Source organism: Melopsittacus undulatus, chromosome 11 (assembly GCF_012275295.1).
Source record: "Melopsittacus undulatus isolate bMelUnd1 chromosome 11, bMelUnd1.mat.Z, whole genome shotgun sequence".
NCBI lineage: Eukaryota > Metazoa > Chordata > Aves > Psittaciformes > Psittaculidae > Melopsittacus > Melopsittacus undulatus.
In genome coordinates this window covers 3,264,406-3,283,080 of record NC_047537.1, presented here as the reverse complement: position 1 = coordinate 3,283,080, position 18,675 = coordinate 3,264,406, and the positions used below count along the sequence as shown (strand labels likewise).

At 42.8% G+C, this 18,675-nt stretch overlaps 1 protein-coding gene across 3 annotated transcripts in view; it reads right to left on the bottom strand.

Moving 5' to 3' along the window:
- Positions 1-15,899, bottom strand: part of GAPVD1 (GTPase activating protein and VPS9 domains 1) — a 30,269-nt gene extending 14,370 nt beyond the window's left edge. Inside the window, exons 1-12 of one of the 3 annotated variants that reach the window (XM_034067365.1) lie at positions 15,834-15,899; positions 9,712-9,927; positions 8,459-9,302; positions 7,484-7,570; positions 6,375-6,509; positions 6,078-6,267; positions 4,161-4,321; positions 3,164-3,293; positions 2,132-2,257; positions 1,199-1,372; positions 762-902; positions 25-159 (exon numbers count right to left, since the gene is read on the bottom strand). In XM_034067365.1, the coding sequence (XP_033923256.1) occupies positions 25-159; positions 762-902; positions 1,199-1,372; positions 2,132-2,257; positions 3,164-3,293; positions 4,161-4,321; positions 6,078-6,267; positions 6,375-6,509; positions 7,484-7,570; positions 8,459-9,302; positions 9,712-9,896 (2,308 nt within the window). In that variant the 5' untranslated portion in view covers positions 9,897-9,927; positions 15,834-15,899. The remainder of the gene's footprint in view (positions 1-24; positions 160-761; positions 903-1,198; positions 1,373-2,131; positions 2,258-3,163; positions 3,294-4,160; positions 4,322-6,077; positions 6,268-6,374; positions 6,510-7,483; positions 7,571-8,458; positions 9,303-9,711; positions 9,928-15,833) is intronic. The other 2 variants (XM_034067367.1, XM_034067366.1) reach the window with 2 other exon arrangements.
- Between the last annotated feature and the right edge of the window lie 2,776 nt (positions 15,900-18,675).

Sequence of the window (18,675 nt, the reverse complement as noted above, 5' to 3'; positions counted from 1 at the left end):
TTCTAGCAGAACATGTAAACTCACCTGATACAACGCTGAGGCCTGGTGTGCTGGGTCGAGAACTGACCTCCCTTACATCTGTGTCATCAGATGTGCTACCCAGCCCAGAACAGCTTTCCAGTTCTTGTAGTCTTTCCTCCTGTTTTAAATCTGGGGCCTCTACAAAGGGAGACAATGGAGAGTAGAGAGAAAAAGTATCATTACTCAATACCATGTTTCCTTAAGGTTCACATAAAGAAGGAAGAGGGGTATGTGTTGGTTTAGTACATTAAGTTCTAAGCTAACTCAGTGTTTTCTTATAGTACTTTATACAGAAAGCAGGACTCTGCACAAATAGCACTGTTCTATCTTGCACAGGCATTCTAAGTAGATTTTATTTATTTCAGTATTGTATTTCTTAGATACAACAGTATACAGTGAAATCTTCACTAACCAAAGCAAACTGTGATCCTAGGTAGCCCTACTTAATGTCACAGGGAAGGAAAGCAAACAGAAGTCTGCTCTGCAATCCCCTCTCATCCTTTTTGGCCCCGAAGAACTTCTTAAGTAACAGTGAGTTACTTGTCACAATGCTTTTCATCTTCTCTCTGCCTAGGAACAGTTTGTTCTTTTAATACTGGAAGCATTCACAAACACTAGCTTAACCCTAGTACAATAATTTCTCAGAGAAAGAGAGGAAGAGGCTGTTGTTTGGCTCTCTATGCCTCTAGAAGAGTCTTGATTCATGCTAAAGAAATAAGCCAAAACTGTACAATTCTGACCTGAATCACTTGGTAATACTTCCACACTCCATGCCTCACTTGTGGTTTCTGATATGGTTGAACCTGTGCAGGGATCAAGCAACACGGATCCTGAACCTGGTAAACACAGCAAGCTGCCTAGCATGTTCTCTGCAGCTGCACCTGCAAAAGTAAAGCCGAAGCATATAGCTAGATAAAGCTTCCAGAAGACAGCTCTGATCAGAGAGAAAATAAGAACACATTTTAGGTGTCCTTAATAAATTCACCATGAAAAACAACGTTGAAAAGATAGGAATAAGCAACTAAATACAATTCAGGTCATGCATACAAAATCCTCTGGTTTAGTCAATGCAAGCACAACTATTTCAAAAGGGAGGAGGAGGAGGAGGGCTCTGCAGCCTCGCTAGTTTAGAGCAAGCATGAAGCAATTTAACATACCAGCTGCACTACCCAGTTACCTGCTATTTCCTGCAAACGATCTTCATCAATATTTGGATCGAAGTCACTTCCCAAGACATCTGTACTCCAAGTTTCACTCACAGTTTCCGATATATCTCTGTCATCAGTCAACCCCATCATGTCACGGATTTCAAACTTACGGAGCTTGTCATCAAGATTATCCTGAGTTGTGGCTGTGTAAAAACAAAAATGTCTCAATTTATTAAAGGCTTTTCCAATTAATTCTCATTGGAAATCTGTAAAAGTACATTATAGGAAAACAAACAACCCTCCAATTCTGTCAGATAAGAGCATCTTAAAGCAGGGCCTGTAAAGCACTGTTCAAGAGATGCTGCCTGAAAACAGTTTTTAAGTCCATTTGAGACTTAAGAAGAAAAATCTTACACTACACATGGTGACCTATCAACCAACTGACAGACGAAACTGATACAATCCCTGTAAGAAGAGCTTATGACAGAACAGCTGTGGCCTCCAGAGATCATTCAAGCCCAAACCCTCTGTTCAAGACAGGGTCAATTACAGCAGGTTGTTCATGATCATTGCCAGTTATGTTTTGATTATCTCCAAGCTGAAGACACAACTTCTTTGGACAACCTGTTCCGGCATATGACAAATATATATCAAACAGGAAGCTATCCAGATGCTTTAAGATTATCCCAGTTCAGATGACCCTATTCCCTGAAAGGCAAAATTGGTATTAAGCAAAACTTTACAAGCAGTTTCCTATAAAGGACATCAAAATCTCATGTGATTTTCTAACAGCCTACAAGAAATATTTCTTGGGGGAAAAAAAAGATGAGCAATAGTGATTGCACAGGAAAACTTTCACTTGTTTTTTTCCAAACAAGTCAATTTTTCAACCTTTTTCCAGCAAATTTCAGCTTTAGCATCTACAGCACCTCAGGCACTTGTATTAGAGAACATGCACCTGCCTTGTTCATGCTCTAACAGCTGCAGTGCTTCTACACCATTGCTCCCAGAGGGGCCCGCGCCAAGCTCCGACACAGACTCCCCTTCTAAATCCAAAGACGACACAGAGTTGGAGCGATTGGAAGGACCTGTGAAAACAGCAGTTTACTGTAAGTCTGATTTGAGTAACAGTTCCTAAATATACAGCATGAACAATCCAGGATATAATTAACTGGAAAGATGAAAAGAAATGAAGTAGCAGTGCCAATAGAAAATACTGAATTGATGAACTACATGTGCATTTGCTCTATTCTGGATCTTGGTTCTACAGACACTTAACCTGCAATGTGACACATACTTCCCATGTTTAGTATAGTACTAATTATAATAATCTACAAATACATTTGCAGATACAGCTGGAATATCACTATTACTGTTATTATTACTTAACTGTAACTAAAAAGTTAATGAAGCCTTTGTCATTAATTTGTTTCTTGTCCATGAATTTGTTTCCTTATTTTGAGGAGAGAGCAAAAACTAAATTATGGAATTTACACAATATAACACATGCTGCGTGACCTGTACAAACCTCTTCAGTGTCAGAAATAAACCTCTGCTTTGCTGCGCCTGATGTTCCTATAAAGGAGTTGTCCAGAGTCCAGAAACTATTCTGAGATATGTAATAGCTTATTAAAACATGATGAAAAATAAAGTCTGAGAAATCTAAATTTAGAACTAACTTAGGCTATCTTGATAATTAGTACTGCACTTACGTTTAAAAAACAGCAAAAAAGCAAAACAAAACCCTTTCTGTTTTGTCTCTCTAAACACACTTAGTTTTTTTCTTCCTAATTCTCAGACTCGGTTATGCCTTTGCATAACTGAATGTAGAGTTCAGCTCCATACATCTTTATTTGAATGCCTAAGAGAAAAGACAGGCTCTCCGGGTAAAATAGCACAGCCTTCAAAATGGCAAAGATGACATGCTGTGCTTAACAGAAGTTCCTTTTATAGTTAAGGAAAAAAACAACTTGAAGACTTAAGTGGCCCTTCACCTTCAGATATTCCTTCCAGATTATCACTGCAGAGGGAAAAGCGCAAGGTTTTATCAGGTTTACCATGGAGTTTGTTTTCATCAACAGGGACATCTCCTTGTCCACCATCTGCAAGTTGCATATTTAAGACCTGGAGAGGGGGAAAAAGAAACAAGACTTCCTCAAAACACTGCATGCATTTTTACATCAGATTCCCTAAATGTTAATGGTACAATTGAATTTCTAACATTCCCTTTGAAAAAACAGTTATCTCCAAAGTCAGAGCTTGGAGAGAACATAAGGTAACCATGATGTGAATGTAAGACAAATCCTGATAATAATGGAGCCACAAGCTCCTTCCTCTCCCCAGCAGACTAATGCAGTATGGAAACTGATGCTCAGCAGGCTGCAAAAGGAGATAATATGAACTACCAGGCAAGGCCGCAAAGATGAAAGCAGAAGCTGTGCTACAGCTGGGGAAATAAAAGGCTGTAAAACCAGCCTTAACCTAAGCAGCACAGTCTGAAGGCATTCCTGGCAATGTGACCACAGCTCCACCCTCGCAAGAAGCTAGGTCTGTGTGTTTCAAGTCTGAGCTGCCAAAACTGTCGGGATCAGTGTTCCAGTTCTATCATTCACCTGTGCCACTTGATCGAAAGGACAGGGCATGCAGAGAGGTAACTGAATCAGTTTCTTCAGGCTCGGAAACAACAGCTTGAGTTTGCTCTTAAGCACACTAGATGATAAAAGCCTCTTCATAAATCTGTCAGGTTCATTTTCCCTCTGTTTACATATTGGTTTTCACACCTTGCAGATATACTAAGGTGAGAAAAAAAATCACCTAACAAAGGGAAATTTGAAAGCTACAACTCCCAAGTTCGGTAAAATATAGTAAGGATTTTAATTCCCATTCCAGATTTATTACCAAAACATGGTGTCACAACATCAGTGTTTTGCTATTAAAGAACACAGAGGCTGTACTTCTTAAAATATCCAGGATGTGATAGATTTTACATACCTCATTTTCTGACATCATTCCTGGAGTAATCTGTGGGCCTGTCCCCAAAGAAATCACCAGCACTTCTTCCGGCTGAACTTCTGGGATAGTCTCCTGGGAGGATCCTTCATGATCTCCATGCTGATCCATTAGCATATTTGATCTACTTCTGCTACGAGTTGCTATGGAAATATTGCAAATATCAACATTAGAAAGCTTTCCTTGTTTCAGGAGGGATAAAAGACAATCCAATGGAAATAGAGAACCATGGTGTTTTGAATTCATAAAGTCACAAAATGCAAACTCTTATTAAAGTTTGTGAGATGGAACTGGTGCTTAAATTTAGAGTACTGCACTGTGAAAAAGCAAACTTTCAACTTAAAAGCTTAGAGAAATGAATTATACTATGTCTTGTTTGCCTACACAAGTTCAGTATATTCCAATCACAGAAAGATCTTTAATGAGTTATATGAAAAAATGAAGAGGTTTATAACTAACAAAAGAAGTCTACATTTCTGGTTTAAAACTCTAATTAATTTGTTTAGGAGTTTTCTCTTCTAAAAAGCAGGGAAATTGTATTCTAACAGATGTTTTATTTTGATTACTTTGCATCTTTTTTTAATCTTTTCATGTAGCTTCATATTCGGATGCTTGGCATCATGGAAGGAAAAACACCCACATGGAATTAAGATTTCTAAGTATGGCAGCATAACATCAGTTATTTGATCTGGGAAAACAAGGCAAGTGTGCACAAGTCTAAGCCAGAGTTTGATTATCACACAAAGTGATTATCACACTCACAGTGTTTTTAAAACCTACATGTACATATTAAATGAGTTATAAATAGAAATCAATAAAGGAATCTGGAAAAGCAACTGATAGCCAAAGTAAACCAAAGGCATGCTCACGTTGTGTTACAACTAAACATTTCACAAAGAAGAACAGAAAGAGGGCATTACCCACCAAAAGGGGTTACTAGAGTTATATGAGCAGAAAGATTGGTAGCAGAAGTATCCCAGGCAGTAATGGCTGCCAACTGCTGTCCTGGATTTCGAGAGCATTAAAATGAAACAAAACAAATAAAAACTTTGAGCAAAAACTAATTTATACCATAAAAGAAATGCTGTTGTGTCACTATTTGTAGCCATAAGACCAAAGCCATTCAGAAGCAGAGTTAAAACAACACGGGAAAGGTTTATTTTGGGGTTGGTTTTGTGGGGTTTTTTGTCGCTTATTGGGCTCTACATATTTTCATCCTGTTACACACTAACACCAAATCCCTCAAACAAACAAAAACATCCCATGTGGTCATAGTCATATAAATATACACTGAAGATGAGTACCACACTTCCTATTTTAAGAGAAAATATTATTGCAATAGACAAGTTCAAGACTCAGAATCCTCTTCAAAGAGAGGACAAAACCCCAACAGGCAAAGCTGCATTGCAACTAACAACTGGAGTTAAAACCAGGCATATAATGAAGAAAGAAGCAAGCTGCTCTTCTTGGCATATATTCTGAAAGTTCTGCTCTTACTTTTTCATGCTCTTCCCCACTTGCTCTCTTCTGAGACACAAAGGATTTAAACTTATTCTATCCCACTAATTAAATGTCACTACTTGCACCTCACCACTTTACTAAGCAATATTCCCTCCTAGATCTGCTTCCCATTTTCAAACCTTCCCTTTATTATCATAGCACTAGCACTCCATGGTTTTTCCCAAGCTCAACCAGAGTGCTGGAGCTCATCATACTGGCACCAGAAAATAAGGAAGTTACCTGGCTTTTCTATGCAAAAGAAAACTCTTCATCATCTACACAGAAAAAGCAGGAGCTGGAGGTGTAGTCAAAGAGTAGCCCCAAGAGGTGACTGAAGAAATGGCACAGAAGATGTATCAAGGTATCAGATCATGCAAGAAGCCTGCTTGCTCTTCTTACCTATTGGTAATCGATTTTTTTTGTTAGCTGGAGTAGTTGCAGGAGAAAGCTGTGGGGTATTATACGGAGTCATTTCAAGGCTGCTGCTTTTCCCTGGTTTGTTCTGGGGCAAGTTTGCCAGCAAGTTTTCCAAAGCCATTCGATCTTCCTTAAGCTGATCACTTGACATTACATTCCGCATAAAGCCAACCTGAAAATTTACAATTACTAAGAATTGCAGCATAAATTATCCTTGTTTATCCTACCTGTAAACGTATGGGGACAGGTTTATACTACTACTTAAACGTAAGATGTTACCAGAGCAGTTAGCTGGCTGTACGTCATGTAAACCACTGTTCTGCTCAACCCCTCCAGAAGGTTAACAGAAGACATTGGAGGAGTTTCAACTGCACGCCCATCAATAACTACATCCAGGAAAGCAGCAACACAGCTCTGCAAAGAGAAGAAATAGTTTTTAAATGAGAGACCATTTACTAGAGTTTGGAAAGAATGCAACTTACAACAAGAGTCAAGTAGTTTACATAACAGTAGAAGTTTTGCTTCCTACTTTTAAAATCTTAGGATAAAGTACCATATACCATTAAAATCACAGAAGAGTAAGCAAGGAAAGCATGCAGTTAGTTTCAGCACTTCCTTCATTCCTTTTCTGCATTCTAAAGTGTTACTTAAGTGTCTTCATATAATGTTTTACAAAATTAAAACTGTTCTATGGTAATTAATTGCCCCTTCCTGAAGAAGCTGCTGAGCACAGACTAAAAGTGAAACGAGGAAGCAACACGTAATATCACTTTCTAACCTGATTGAATGTCACTTGTATAATAAATACAAGTATGTGTAACTTTGTATGCTGACTGTGTAACAAGGATAATTACCAAAACCCTGGAAGTTACACAAGCAAATCAACAGGGTTTTAAACATATAACAATACATCAAAGTTCATCAGTTTCACTGTTCCTCTGATGAAGTCAACTTCAGTATTGCTACAGATGATTCATACTGATAAAGGAAAACTACACAAAAAAGGAACAGAAGTTACTTGCACTAACAAATTGCTTGGTGTTAAACCAGATTTCATATATCAGCTGTCTTCAGACCAAAGTGTTTTCCTTTTGTGCAGTAGGAAAGCTGCAGACAGTAATTCAGCATTTCAGTTTCAAAGGTTACTTGCTTTAATTTCCTTTTTACGCCTTCTTTTAATAAGTATTATGTCAGAGTAAAAGCAAGAATCCCTGACCCTTAACTCTAGTACTCAACATTTGTTCCCAGTTTTGTGCAAGATTTAATCTGCTTTTCAGTACATGTAACGTGGAAGTTAAACACTGAGTAAGTCCTTTGCAATGTCTGAAAAGGACTGCAGAAGGACCAAGCAGACACACGAGTCAGCTTTTTTCAGTCTACATTCTTACTTTGTCAAATTTAGCAAGGTTGCTCTTCGTACGTGGATCTCCCTCTTCAGAACCTGTCATGGCCAATTGCTGCAGAAGCCTCCCAACCTGAAATGATAAAGAAGTATGAAGAATAAGCATTTCAAAACAACATCATGATGGACCCTATTACAAAAAACAGCTGAAAACACTTCTTCATTCTACATTTCTTTTACCATTTAATACTCTAAGAAATACTTCTGATTGAGTGGACAGAGGCCTATATTGGCTTTCAGGACACAAAAAATGCAAGAAGCTTTAGAAAAAAACCCAGTCATTGCATTTAATGAGAAAAATCTGCACACACAGTGTGCTGTGAGCATCCCTCCTTGCCCCCTTTCCCAGGAACAAAGCATGTTTTGTTTTTACAACACATCAGAATTGAGAGTTGAATCTAGGTCATCTTAAACTAAGAGATTATTAAAAGGCTGCATATATTTTACTAAGAATATGGTGGAGGAGAAAAAAAATAGCAAGAGGGCTAACCCTTGTTTCAGAGAATACATTCCTTATTAATCTCCCACTGCAAAACAACTCCACATTTTAAAGAGTTGCCAACTGTGATGTTGTAGCAAACCTCACAGTTGGCATAAGACTCAGTATTAACCAGAACAGCACAATATGCATTTACACACATTCCAGAATTCATCTTAACAGTCACTTTTACACTTTCACTTCCATCCCATGTAATAGATCTATAAGGTCCATTTGCAACAATTCTAAGAGATAAAGGAATGCATGCTATATTTTTAAGTCAATATTTTCAACTAAAAGATTCATAACATGCCTTTTCAGCAACGATTAATGCAAATATTTTGTTAGCATCCGTATTACAGGAAGGAGGGACAATACCTTTCCCTTTCCTGTAGTAACATCAGTTCTAGTGGGGGGAAAAAAAAGACCAAGAACATTTCTCATGTATTTTTTCTTTTAAGACTACTTCGAAGTGAACCATACCTGCATCAGATTAAATCTTGCCACCTCATTTATAGGAGCATCAGAAATGATCCCATACTGTTCTGGGTTAACAATTGCAGGACAGATGAAACAGGCTAGAAGGAGATCTGTGCACATTGCTCTGACCTCCCCAACCTCCAGCCTGTCTACACATGAGAGTGTTTTGTACATTTGTGAAACAATCCATCGCAAGCTGTGAGGAAAACAGTAAGTGTTTTGTTTGAGATAGCCAATGAATTTGTTCACCAAGGTCACCAACTTGGCCTCATTGGAGTCAACCATCTCTTGGACTCTTTGCCTGAACTTTTCTGTGCCTTTCTCTCCAAATAACTTTTCCTGTTGTACCGGGGAGAATCTCTCAATTAACTTGTTTGGATCAGTTTCCAAGTGGTCTTCATCTTCAACCAGCAGCTGCATGATTGGCTCATGTAAGGTTGCAGTAAGAAAAAGTTTTGCAGAAAAGAGTCCTTCAGAGAAGAGTTTGAACAAGATGCTGAAGGCACAAGTGCCTCGTCTCAGCAGCCGCCTGGGGTTGTCGCTTTCCTTCAGTTCAAACTCTATCAAGTAACGGAGGACCTGGAGGAGGTAGCTCTCATCCTCCTGCATGATGCAGTTGCCATAAATGGAGGTAAAGACTGTGTGGATGACACTCTGCGTGTTGTCCTGGTTGAGCTTCTCTCCAGCAACTAGACAGGATGCAATAAGCCTAGGGTTCTCTCTCAATCTGTTTAGGAATTCTCCGTAAGCAGTCTCCTGAAATCCCAGCTGCTTATATCCATCCACAAACTGTGTGTCCTCCAAGATTTTAGCATGCTGGCAACATTCAGCAGGAGAAGCTTCAGCACTAGAAAGAAAGACATTGAAACAGTCTAAGTAACTCTTAAGCAAACAAACTTCATAAAAGATGCCCCATGGTCAATCTATCAACAAGACTACCACCAAGGAATAACATCTTTTCCTATGGTTAATACAAACGATTTGCAAATTCAGGAATAAGGAGAGTTCATTCCCTTAAACTATGACCAGAAATGAAACAAACACATATATTGAAAAAGGTAGCTTAAGTAGCCAACAAGTAAGCTTCAGGTGGGTCGGATTCTCTGGTTAAGATCTAATTTAAAACTTTACTATTTTTATGATTAGTACAGCAAAGGACTCCAGGTACCAAGTGTGAATGATCTGATGGATTTGCTGTACTTCACAGAAGTTTAGGAGCTCGTTCTCCTCGGGACCACCCTCACCACCCAGGTCACCTTGTTATAATCAGTCTGTCCAAGTTAATCCTTTGCTGCTTGGAAATCCATGCAGTGCGGTACAGCTTTTCAGCTGTCTTCAATACATCTGCATTGAGCCTCTGAATGAGCTGCTTTTCTGAGTTCACATAGAGCCGTTCCTGCTTGAGGTGATGAGCCAGCGTGTGTATATCCAGCTTCACCATCTTGGGCAGCGAGTGGGTTACAGAGTCCTCACTGAAAGAAAGAAACAAAACAGGTCAATTCCAACAGTTAGGGAACAAGTTCTGTCAGCCCCAGTGAAGTGATAAGCAGGTCATAAACTGACACCTTGCAGTACATGCTGTTGTTCCCCTTCTATGTTAGCCCATTACAAAGTTCTCTCAAACCAACCACTTAATGACTGAGTCACTCTTTCTTAATACAAGGTTTCCTAATGACCAGTTTCATTAACCCTTTCTTATGTCAGCACATCAGGGACACTTGTATAGCAGCAAATGGCACTTTCAACTCACACTCATGAACTGAAACAGTAATGCACATAGCGCTACAAAACTCCTGCCCCACTTCTCCAACACACAGCCTAAGAAACTGCTATCACTTGGTTCTTGCTACAGCTCAGGTGACAACCTCATGGAGATGAAAAGCAGTCCTATCCCGACTCACCATCTGGTGATTATGCAAAAAACCAGGGAGTATCACTATTTAGATAAGGCCAAAGTGGGAAATAAGTCTGGAAACTTTGCTCAACAGTAGAATTCATTCACAAAAAAAAAATTCCTTGAATATTTCAATTCAGAAGAATATTTCTTTGGGCCACTATCCAAAAATGGGCTTTTAAAGAGAGAAAACCGAAACAACCGCAGGCTTTCAGAGCACATCATGGACAAAAATCTACACAAACTAGTGTTATGTCTCGATGTCACATCAGCTCTAGCTTTGTAATTAGAAAACATCTCAGCAGTTAGATAAGGAGAACCACACTGTTCAAAACCAGTTCAAGGAGCTAATCCATCTAAAAATGAACTCCGGCAGCTGTTTGTCAGATGTACTGGTAACAGATACATGCTAGACCTGTCAAGGGATCTGGTTATGAACCCTTCAAAGCCATACTATAGCTAAATGAAAATCTTCCTTCCCACAACCTGTAGTGACTCCAGAGGAGCCCTGCCTCATAAAACCACTTAATCCACACTTGAGAAACTACAAATAATGTACCACGCACTGGCCTAACACTCTCCTCTTTTAGTGTTTTAAAGATCTGTGGTTCACTGCTCAGCATAGCAGGAGATGATCCGCACTGAAGAATACAGATTAGCTCCCTAATTAGACACAGGTTTTACATTTGTTGGGGTTTTTCTCAGCCTGATAACCAGGTGCACTGACAACCATCGCTGCTCCTTGTGTGTGCAATTAAGTTCTTTCACCTGCAGTTTTAACCTCACAACCAAAACCCAGAGCAGAGACTAAAAGAGATTCTGTCACAAGTCAAGGAGTAAAAAATAGCACTCTTATTACACCTGATGGTTTAAAGGCCATTATTCACAAAACCAGACAACTGTATATATAAGGCTCTGAAAAAGAAATATAAACCCCCCAAAAACCTTAACACCCCCCAAAAAAACCCAAACAAAAAACCCAGTGAGCCTAATCAGTAGTTACAACTCATGCATCCAAAGATGAGATTATACAAAGCACTTGAAGGATGCACCAATTTAGATGTTTTGACTAGGATGGTCTCAGAAATGATTAGAAAAAGAACCACTGACATCACTGCCAAAGTTCTTTGGGAAACTAAAGATGACTTCTTCCAACCAACTTATTTGTAGTCCCAGAATTTAAGGGCTCACAAAAAATTGCATCAAACTTGATACTGCCTGTAAACACAGTGGTAGCTAGTTATTATGCTAGAAGCCGTTTATATCTGCCAGGAAAAGAAGTTGCATCCATAGAAAACATACATACATGAGATCTGCAGTGCTACCTTCTGCCTTTTCAGATGCTTTTTGCTCTATGGCTGTGCTTAAGAGCTGCTCATAGTTTATCAAACCTTAACAGGTTCAGTTGGTATGTTCCATTTCAAGGGGCCCACCCACAGGCTCCACTTTTCTGGACAGAAAGTTAGCCCAAGCAGTTCTTCTGCTTGTAAGCAAGTTTGGGGAAGGGACAGAGGATGCCCATGGGGTACCCTCATGAACAGCCTGTTCACTTTGCCTGCATTCCCATGCCTTTGCCTTGCCAAACTGCAGAACAAGTTTCTATTTATGTGTCACTCGTTACAAACACATTTAACAGTAGACAAGCTGATTAAACTGCTTGAGGTGTCTCATACTTCCAAGGAAAGCCATTTCTCCCACTCTTTTACTCAGTATGTTTTGTTTGGGGTTTTTTTAACCTAAAGATGTTTTCAGCATCAGGGATGGGCAAAGACACCTCTGAAGACAGACTGCTCCTGCCTGTGTGCCATGGGAGAAAGGAGCAAACTCCAAAAGCCCAGTCAGCAAAAAAGCCAAGGTGTCCTGGAAACAAAATACGTTTTCTGGTAAGTTATGATTACCACAATAGGAGTTTTAACTTGCTGGTAAACTTCTCAGAGGCTACAGACAGTTAAACTAAAATCAGTTAATACTCAACAAACAAGACTCCCACATAGTCTAGAGTCTTGATACACACACATATAACCCACCTGTCCAGCACACAAAAGGAGCAACAAAACAGTAAAAAAAGGCCTGGCTACTGCAAAACACTGTACCGTTTGTGATGCCACCAGAGAAGGAAGCAACAGACAGTATGTGCAAGGCCCACACTCAGAAAGTGAAGTTACCACCTGCACAGAACAGAAATGATTTGGGCATTTCCTCATGACAGAGCATCACAACCGTGAATCAGATGAAACACCAACGCACTGAGTAACTGTGAGAAGCTGCACACGCTGCTGTGCAGTCTGGTTTGCTGTAAACTAATTCCCACCGTATGCTTCAGGCCCAAAACAAAACAAGGCTCCAAAGACTACCATTACCTGCATCTGTACTTCCAAATATACTGCTCCCATGACTACTGGATACTATCCTATCAATTGGCCACTGCCCACGTGTCTCACTTATCTGTCACTACTGCAGAACACCAGAAATAATGAAAACAAGAGGAGAATTGATTTGGAGCTGAACCACAGCAGGCTAATAAGTACCACTGTGTTGCCAACTATGAAAATCCACAGGATTCCTGTCGATCCACAGGAAGTCAACTGCATGACAGCAGTTTTTACCCTTTGTACAAGAAAAAGGGATAAGCAGCTTTCCCATCTTTATAATCCTCCATAAAAATTAAACTCGATTGCTAGTGATTGCTACTGAAATACATCTCTGTGAAGAGCAATGCCTCATTCCCTCCCACTGCCCACCATTACAAATTAATTATTCTGAGGCCATGCAAGTATAGCAAGCAACAGTGCAAACAACTTTGTCTTCACCTTAAATGCCTGCAGACATCTGAGCACACTAGAGATGTAGTGCAGGTGGTTTAATACACACAGTGGTTCAGCAGGCTTCAGACAGGCTCTGAAGAAAACTTGCAGCTCATAGCTGAGCAAGATGCACACACCATTACTCTCTTCAGATACTGATATTAACACAGCCTGTCTTGCAAGAAGAAGCTATTGTACTGCTAACACATCCACAGGACACACATTGCTCCTCTCCAAAATCCTTCTTTCCTTACGAGCAGTGTGACAAGAGTCACATTCTCTGACCAGGCTATGCAACATTCACTCCATGCCAGCACTGGGGACAGGAGAGTTAGAAGCAATTAACCACAGCTGGTATTTGGTAACACACCAGAAAAGCTGCATTAGAGCAGAGCAAACGGCAGCAGCCTCAGCTGGTACTAACTCCAGAACGCTGCTTGTCAGGTTACCATATCAGGTGCCTGTAATTATCCAACTACCTGGTTTATGAATACCAGGCACCATTCCTGAAATAACAGATGAATGAACATAGCTGTATAAAGGAGACAGTTCAGGAAACTTGGGTATCCAAGAGTCTGCTATGGCTGAAGTAGCTTCTGCTATGTGCAGATCATTTTTCAGCCTTGGCAATTGCCTTTTGATATGAAAACATCTCAATTTCTTGTCAGTTATTTCACACCTATTTAGTAATCTATCAAAAGCTGTGACAGGGTAGGCAAAGTTTAGCACAACAATTCAACAACGCATCAACAACAAAGATTGTGTGACCTGACAGCACATCAGATGTTTAGCCCGTTATCAGCACAACACAAGTTTGTTCAGAATCCAAGACAATCTATGCCTTTGATGAACACAGGACATAGATTGTTTCCTACATTTAAAAGTCCTGGAAAACACTACCTTTTATCTTTAGGTATTGAAACTCATTGTGCAAAGTACGTGATTTTATACTGTGGCATATAGGAAAAAGCAACATCTCTATTAAGTATTTCTGCACTTCGGTTGACAGAAAAGGGATTAAGTAAAGTAGTGAATACTGCCAGTACTCCAGATTCTTCTTCCTCCTCCTGCATTTCCTGCTTAGGGTTATTTGCTCCTCCTGAGTCTTGCTACACAAGACTCGACTTCCAAAGCAAGTTTGGGCAGATCTAATGCAGGCAGGGCAGGGCAAGGCAAAATTGAAATCACTTCATCTTACTGAAAAATAATTCCTAAGTAAGCTTGAATAGCTTCCATGCTAATTCACCCCACATGAACTATCTCTTTCTTCATTAATACTTACAGTAATAACTAGCAAGTCTTCTTTCTGTGCATAAGCTAACAGCCTATCTTCCAAAGTTGAGCTAAAAAAGTCCATTTCTCAGTAGGACAGTTCACCATGACCTAGGATTTACCTGCTCAACTCTCACGTTACAATACATGCGATCTCAAAACATGTGTATGACATGCAAAATGCATTTCAATTTGCTGCAGTTCAACTATCTAATCAATATTAATAAGAAACTCATACTCAAGTTTGTTTCTGCCCAGTTGCTGCTTTGCAGGTAGCACTGAACGTGCTATCTATCCAGCAAGACTAATGTGATAGGAGCACCTCATTTCTCATGCCCCTTAAGAGAACTTATCAGTAATGCACAGGCTACTAAATTATCTATTACAGCATTACCATCTTGCATAAAATAAAGCATACAACTGTGCTACAACCTGCTCCAATTGCTTGTGATGCTAGAAAGAGGAGTTCCCTTTAAGTAAGGAGTCATACTAATATTTAGTCAGGAGAAGTGCAGAACTCAAAGCCCTCAAACTGACAAAAGCAACCTGTTCCCAGCTACTCTCGAGACTAGTTTCCTTCCTCATCATCACACATCCCATCCATGCTCTCCCATAAAGGGTAACTGCTACTGAACACACAGTATGCTCTCCAGGTCGTGACAAATCTCACACCAAACCCTCATGTGGAGTATTTTAACTACTTCTTAAGCCCTCAAAAGAGAAGTCTGTTTCCTAAAGCAACCATCCTGCTGCTTTTACAGAAGCAGGCTATTTCAGAGCTCATGTACTGTCTGTGCCGTTCTCCCCTGCATCATCTTCCGATTGCAGCTTCTACTTGCAAGTCAACTGCATTGTCCACAGAAACAGCACGCTGGGTCTGAGAGCTTGGTCCTTCCAGCTCTCTTCCTTCAGAGCACAGTATCATGACTTTGCAAGAAAAAAGGCAGATACTTGCTTGACCGAGTTCTTCAGCACTAAGGGTCTATGGGCAACAAAAAAGGGAAGTCCCAGTACTCCTCCAGCTACAAGTTTTAGACCTGCATCACACAAAAGCCTTAAAGAGGAGACAGCAGCGACGTTCACACCGAGCTACTTCGATAGCGACTCATTGCCCAATCCCACCCCACCGCGAGCGAAGAGGGCCCCAGCCGCCAAGTCCTCCAATTCTTGGCATACCTCTGCAAACCTCAAGAGCTGCCTGCTCGCAGACACGAACATGGCAGGTAGTACTGGCTGCGGACGGAGGCGGCTGGCGGGGCAAGAAGGCACCAAACCAAACCCCCGAAGAGACCTCAGAGCCAACTTCTCCCAGTGCCCCCGTACACCCCGTACCTCTCCCCCCACCCCTACCAGTCCCTGTCCAACCCCCCCCCCTCCCCGCAGTCAAATAACGATAGACAGAGCCTACCTCCCCACGGCTCGGCCCGAGCAGCACCGCCCGCTTCCCACTCGCTTCCCTGCAAAACCAAAAGGGTTTTGTCAGGCCCCGGGCCTGGCCTGGCCTCGCCTTCCTCCCGCTCCCCGCCCTCCTCCTCCTCCCAGCAACGCGGAGCGGAGGGGCGGGGGGAAGCCGAGCGGTGCTGCGGACACGGGGAAGGGATGGGATGGAAGGAAGGGGGGGAACGAACGCGCTCGTACCCGGCCAGCACTCGGCTCCTCCGCCGCCGCCGCCCGGCTCCCGATGCGGCCCCGAGCCCGGCGCGGCACTGCGCAGGCGGCGGGCGGCGACGGACACCGCGCTCCTGGGACATGTAGTCCCATAGCCGGGGTCGGGCGGAGCGGGGGCCGACGGCGGAGCTAAGCTCCGCCGTCGGCCCCCGCTCCGCCCGACCCCGGCCCATGCCCCTTTCCGCTACCCCAAAGCAGTCCGAGTCCTATCAGCACTGCACAGCCCACTCATCAAGGGATGCTCAAGCTGCCACTTCGTACCTCCCACTGCCTTTTCCTAAACTGACACAGTTACTGCTCTGAATTCCCTGATAAAAGGGAATGTGTTCTGTAGCTGAACTTTCAATGTAACGCTGTAGAAACAAGTGTGGCAAACCGAAATGTAACAAAGAAACGTCCAAAGACACAAGGCACTGGCAGACTGTTATGTGTGGTACCCACACAGCTGCCTGTATTCCCAGCAGGAGCATGGAATACCGGTTATATCCACCTCATCCATGCCCTGGAGAACACAGGGAAATAAACTCAGGGCCTGGAAGTATGAAACTGCCACATGTAGCCCTTGTCCTAAGAAGTAACAAAATGCCTATGTTATTTGGAGCTCTCAGGACACACAGCTATACCAGGAGGTAATTTTCCAAGGACTAAGGTCAATAATTCCCATCAGACACCTCAGGACATTTAAAAGGAGAAAATCATAGAATAGTTAGGGTTGGAAAGGACCTTATGATCATCTGGTTCCAACCCCCCTGCCATGGGCAGGGACATATCACACTAAACCATGGCACCCAAGGCTCTATCCAGCCTGGCCTTGAACACTGCCAGAGATGGAGCATTCACAGCTTCCCTGGGTAACCCATTCCAGTGCCTCAGCACCCTCACTGTAAACACCTTCTTCCTTATATCAAATCTAAACTTCTCTTGTTTAAGTTTTAACCCATTACCCCTTGTCCTATCACTGCAGTCCCTAATGAAGAGACCATCCGCAGCATCCCTATACCCCCCCTTCAGATACTGGAAGGCTGCTATAAGGTCTCCACGCAGCCTTCTCTTCTCCAGGCTGAACAGCCCCAGCTTTCTCACCCTGTCTTCATACAGCTTTAAAATCAACTCAATGTGAATGCAGATGTAATTCCATTAAAAATGAGAACCACAAACAGATACAAAGGACACAAAATATACCTCAGAAACAGCAGTACCAAGATCAAAATGGCATTTCTGGGTGTGCGCTGAGTGCCAACAGAGTCTTTTGACAATATCTCACCTCATAACTGTAAGAAATCCAGGCAGCTTTTAAACAAGAGCCATTTACACTCACACAATGGTGCCTGAACACGGCGGTCTCTCTGTTTGTAACCACTGCTTTTTTATCCTGCAATCAGTCGGGATTATTTTTGTTAGATTTCACATCTGATACCATCCAAAAGTGAATGAGCAACTTCTAATTCCTCATCCTCTGTCACTCTCCAATCACTCAAACCTTCAGCTTAGATCTGGTGCTGCGTAGTTGTCATTTTTGCTCTTAAATGTGATTTTTAAAGGTAAGTAGATAAAATAATGTATACACAAGGCCCTTGCTGGCATGATTAGTGCTGCCCTTGGCAATCTTAATGACTGGACTTGATCTTAAGGGTCTTTTCCAACCTAGCTGATTCCATGCCATATACACACATGACCACAGGCACGCAAGCCAACATGTGGCAGAGATGCATCTGGGCCTCTTCCCTACTTGAGACAGGGGCACAGGGATGGATCCACACTCCAAAGGACCGCACCTTCCCCTTCCTATGGACTTTCCCACCCCGAGAAGCCAAGGAGCTGATGTAACACCGTGCAGGGAGTTACATGGAGCCAGGACACGGTGACTCGGCACCGACACACGCTGGTTCACCGGGTGATGAGTGACAAGACCCCACCGCTCTAGGCCGCACACGGGGAAAGCTGCATCCCCTCAGCACCACCCGTGTCCCAGCGCTCCCTCAGCGGCAGGGCCGGGGTGACGGGCCCGGTGTGTGGGTACCGCCTGCTCGCTGCGGGGGGGGGGGGGGCCTGGCCTCACGGGACCACGATGCGGGTGCTCCCGACAACCGGCGCCGGTAACCATGGAAACTTCCAGAAAGTATCCCGTGTGTTCCCCCCCCCCAAGTCCCTGGTCGCGGCCCCGGCCCCGCCATGACGGCCGCCCCCAGCCAATAGGCTCCTTCCGCTTGGCTCACGCTTCTCTGTTGATAGGGCAGCGCCGCCGGCGGAGTGAACCAATAAGGTAGCGAGAGGGGGGCGCGCCTGGCGTGTCAGAGGGACAGCCTGACTCTCGCCAATCAAGGAAGGCCAGCTTAGTAGCAGCCAACCAATGGGGAAGCTCCAGCGAGGGCTGCCAGGCCAATGGGGAGCCTCCACGAAGGAGTAACGGAGGGTATATAAGGGCGGGCGGTGCGGCCTGGCTCCTCAGCAGCAGTCGGGGGTGCAGCGGGTCCGGAGGTCACGGTAAGCGGCGGCAGCAGCGGCGCGGCCTAAGGGGCCTGGGTGGGGAAGGGGAACGGAGCCGGGCGGCCCTCGTTGGGTGCCTCCATTTTGTGACCGGT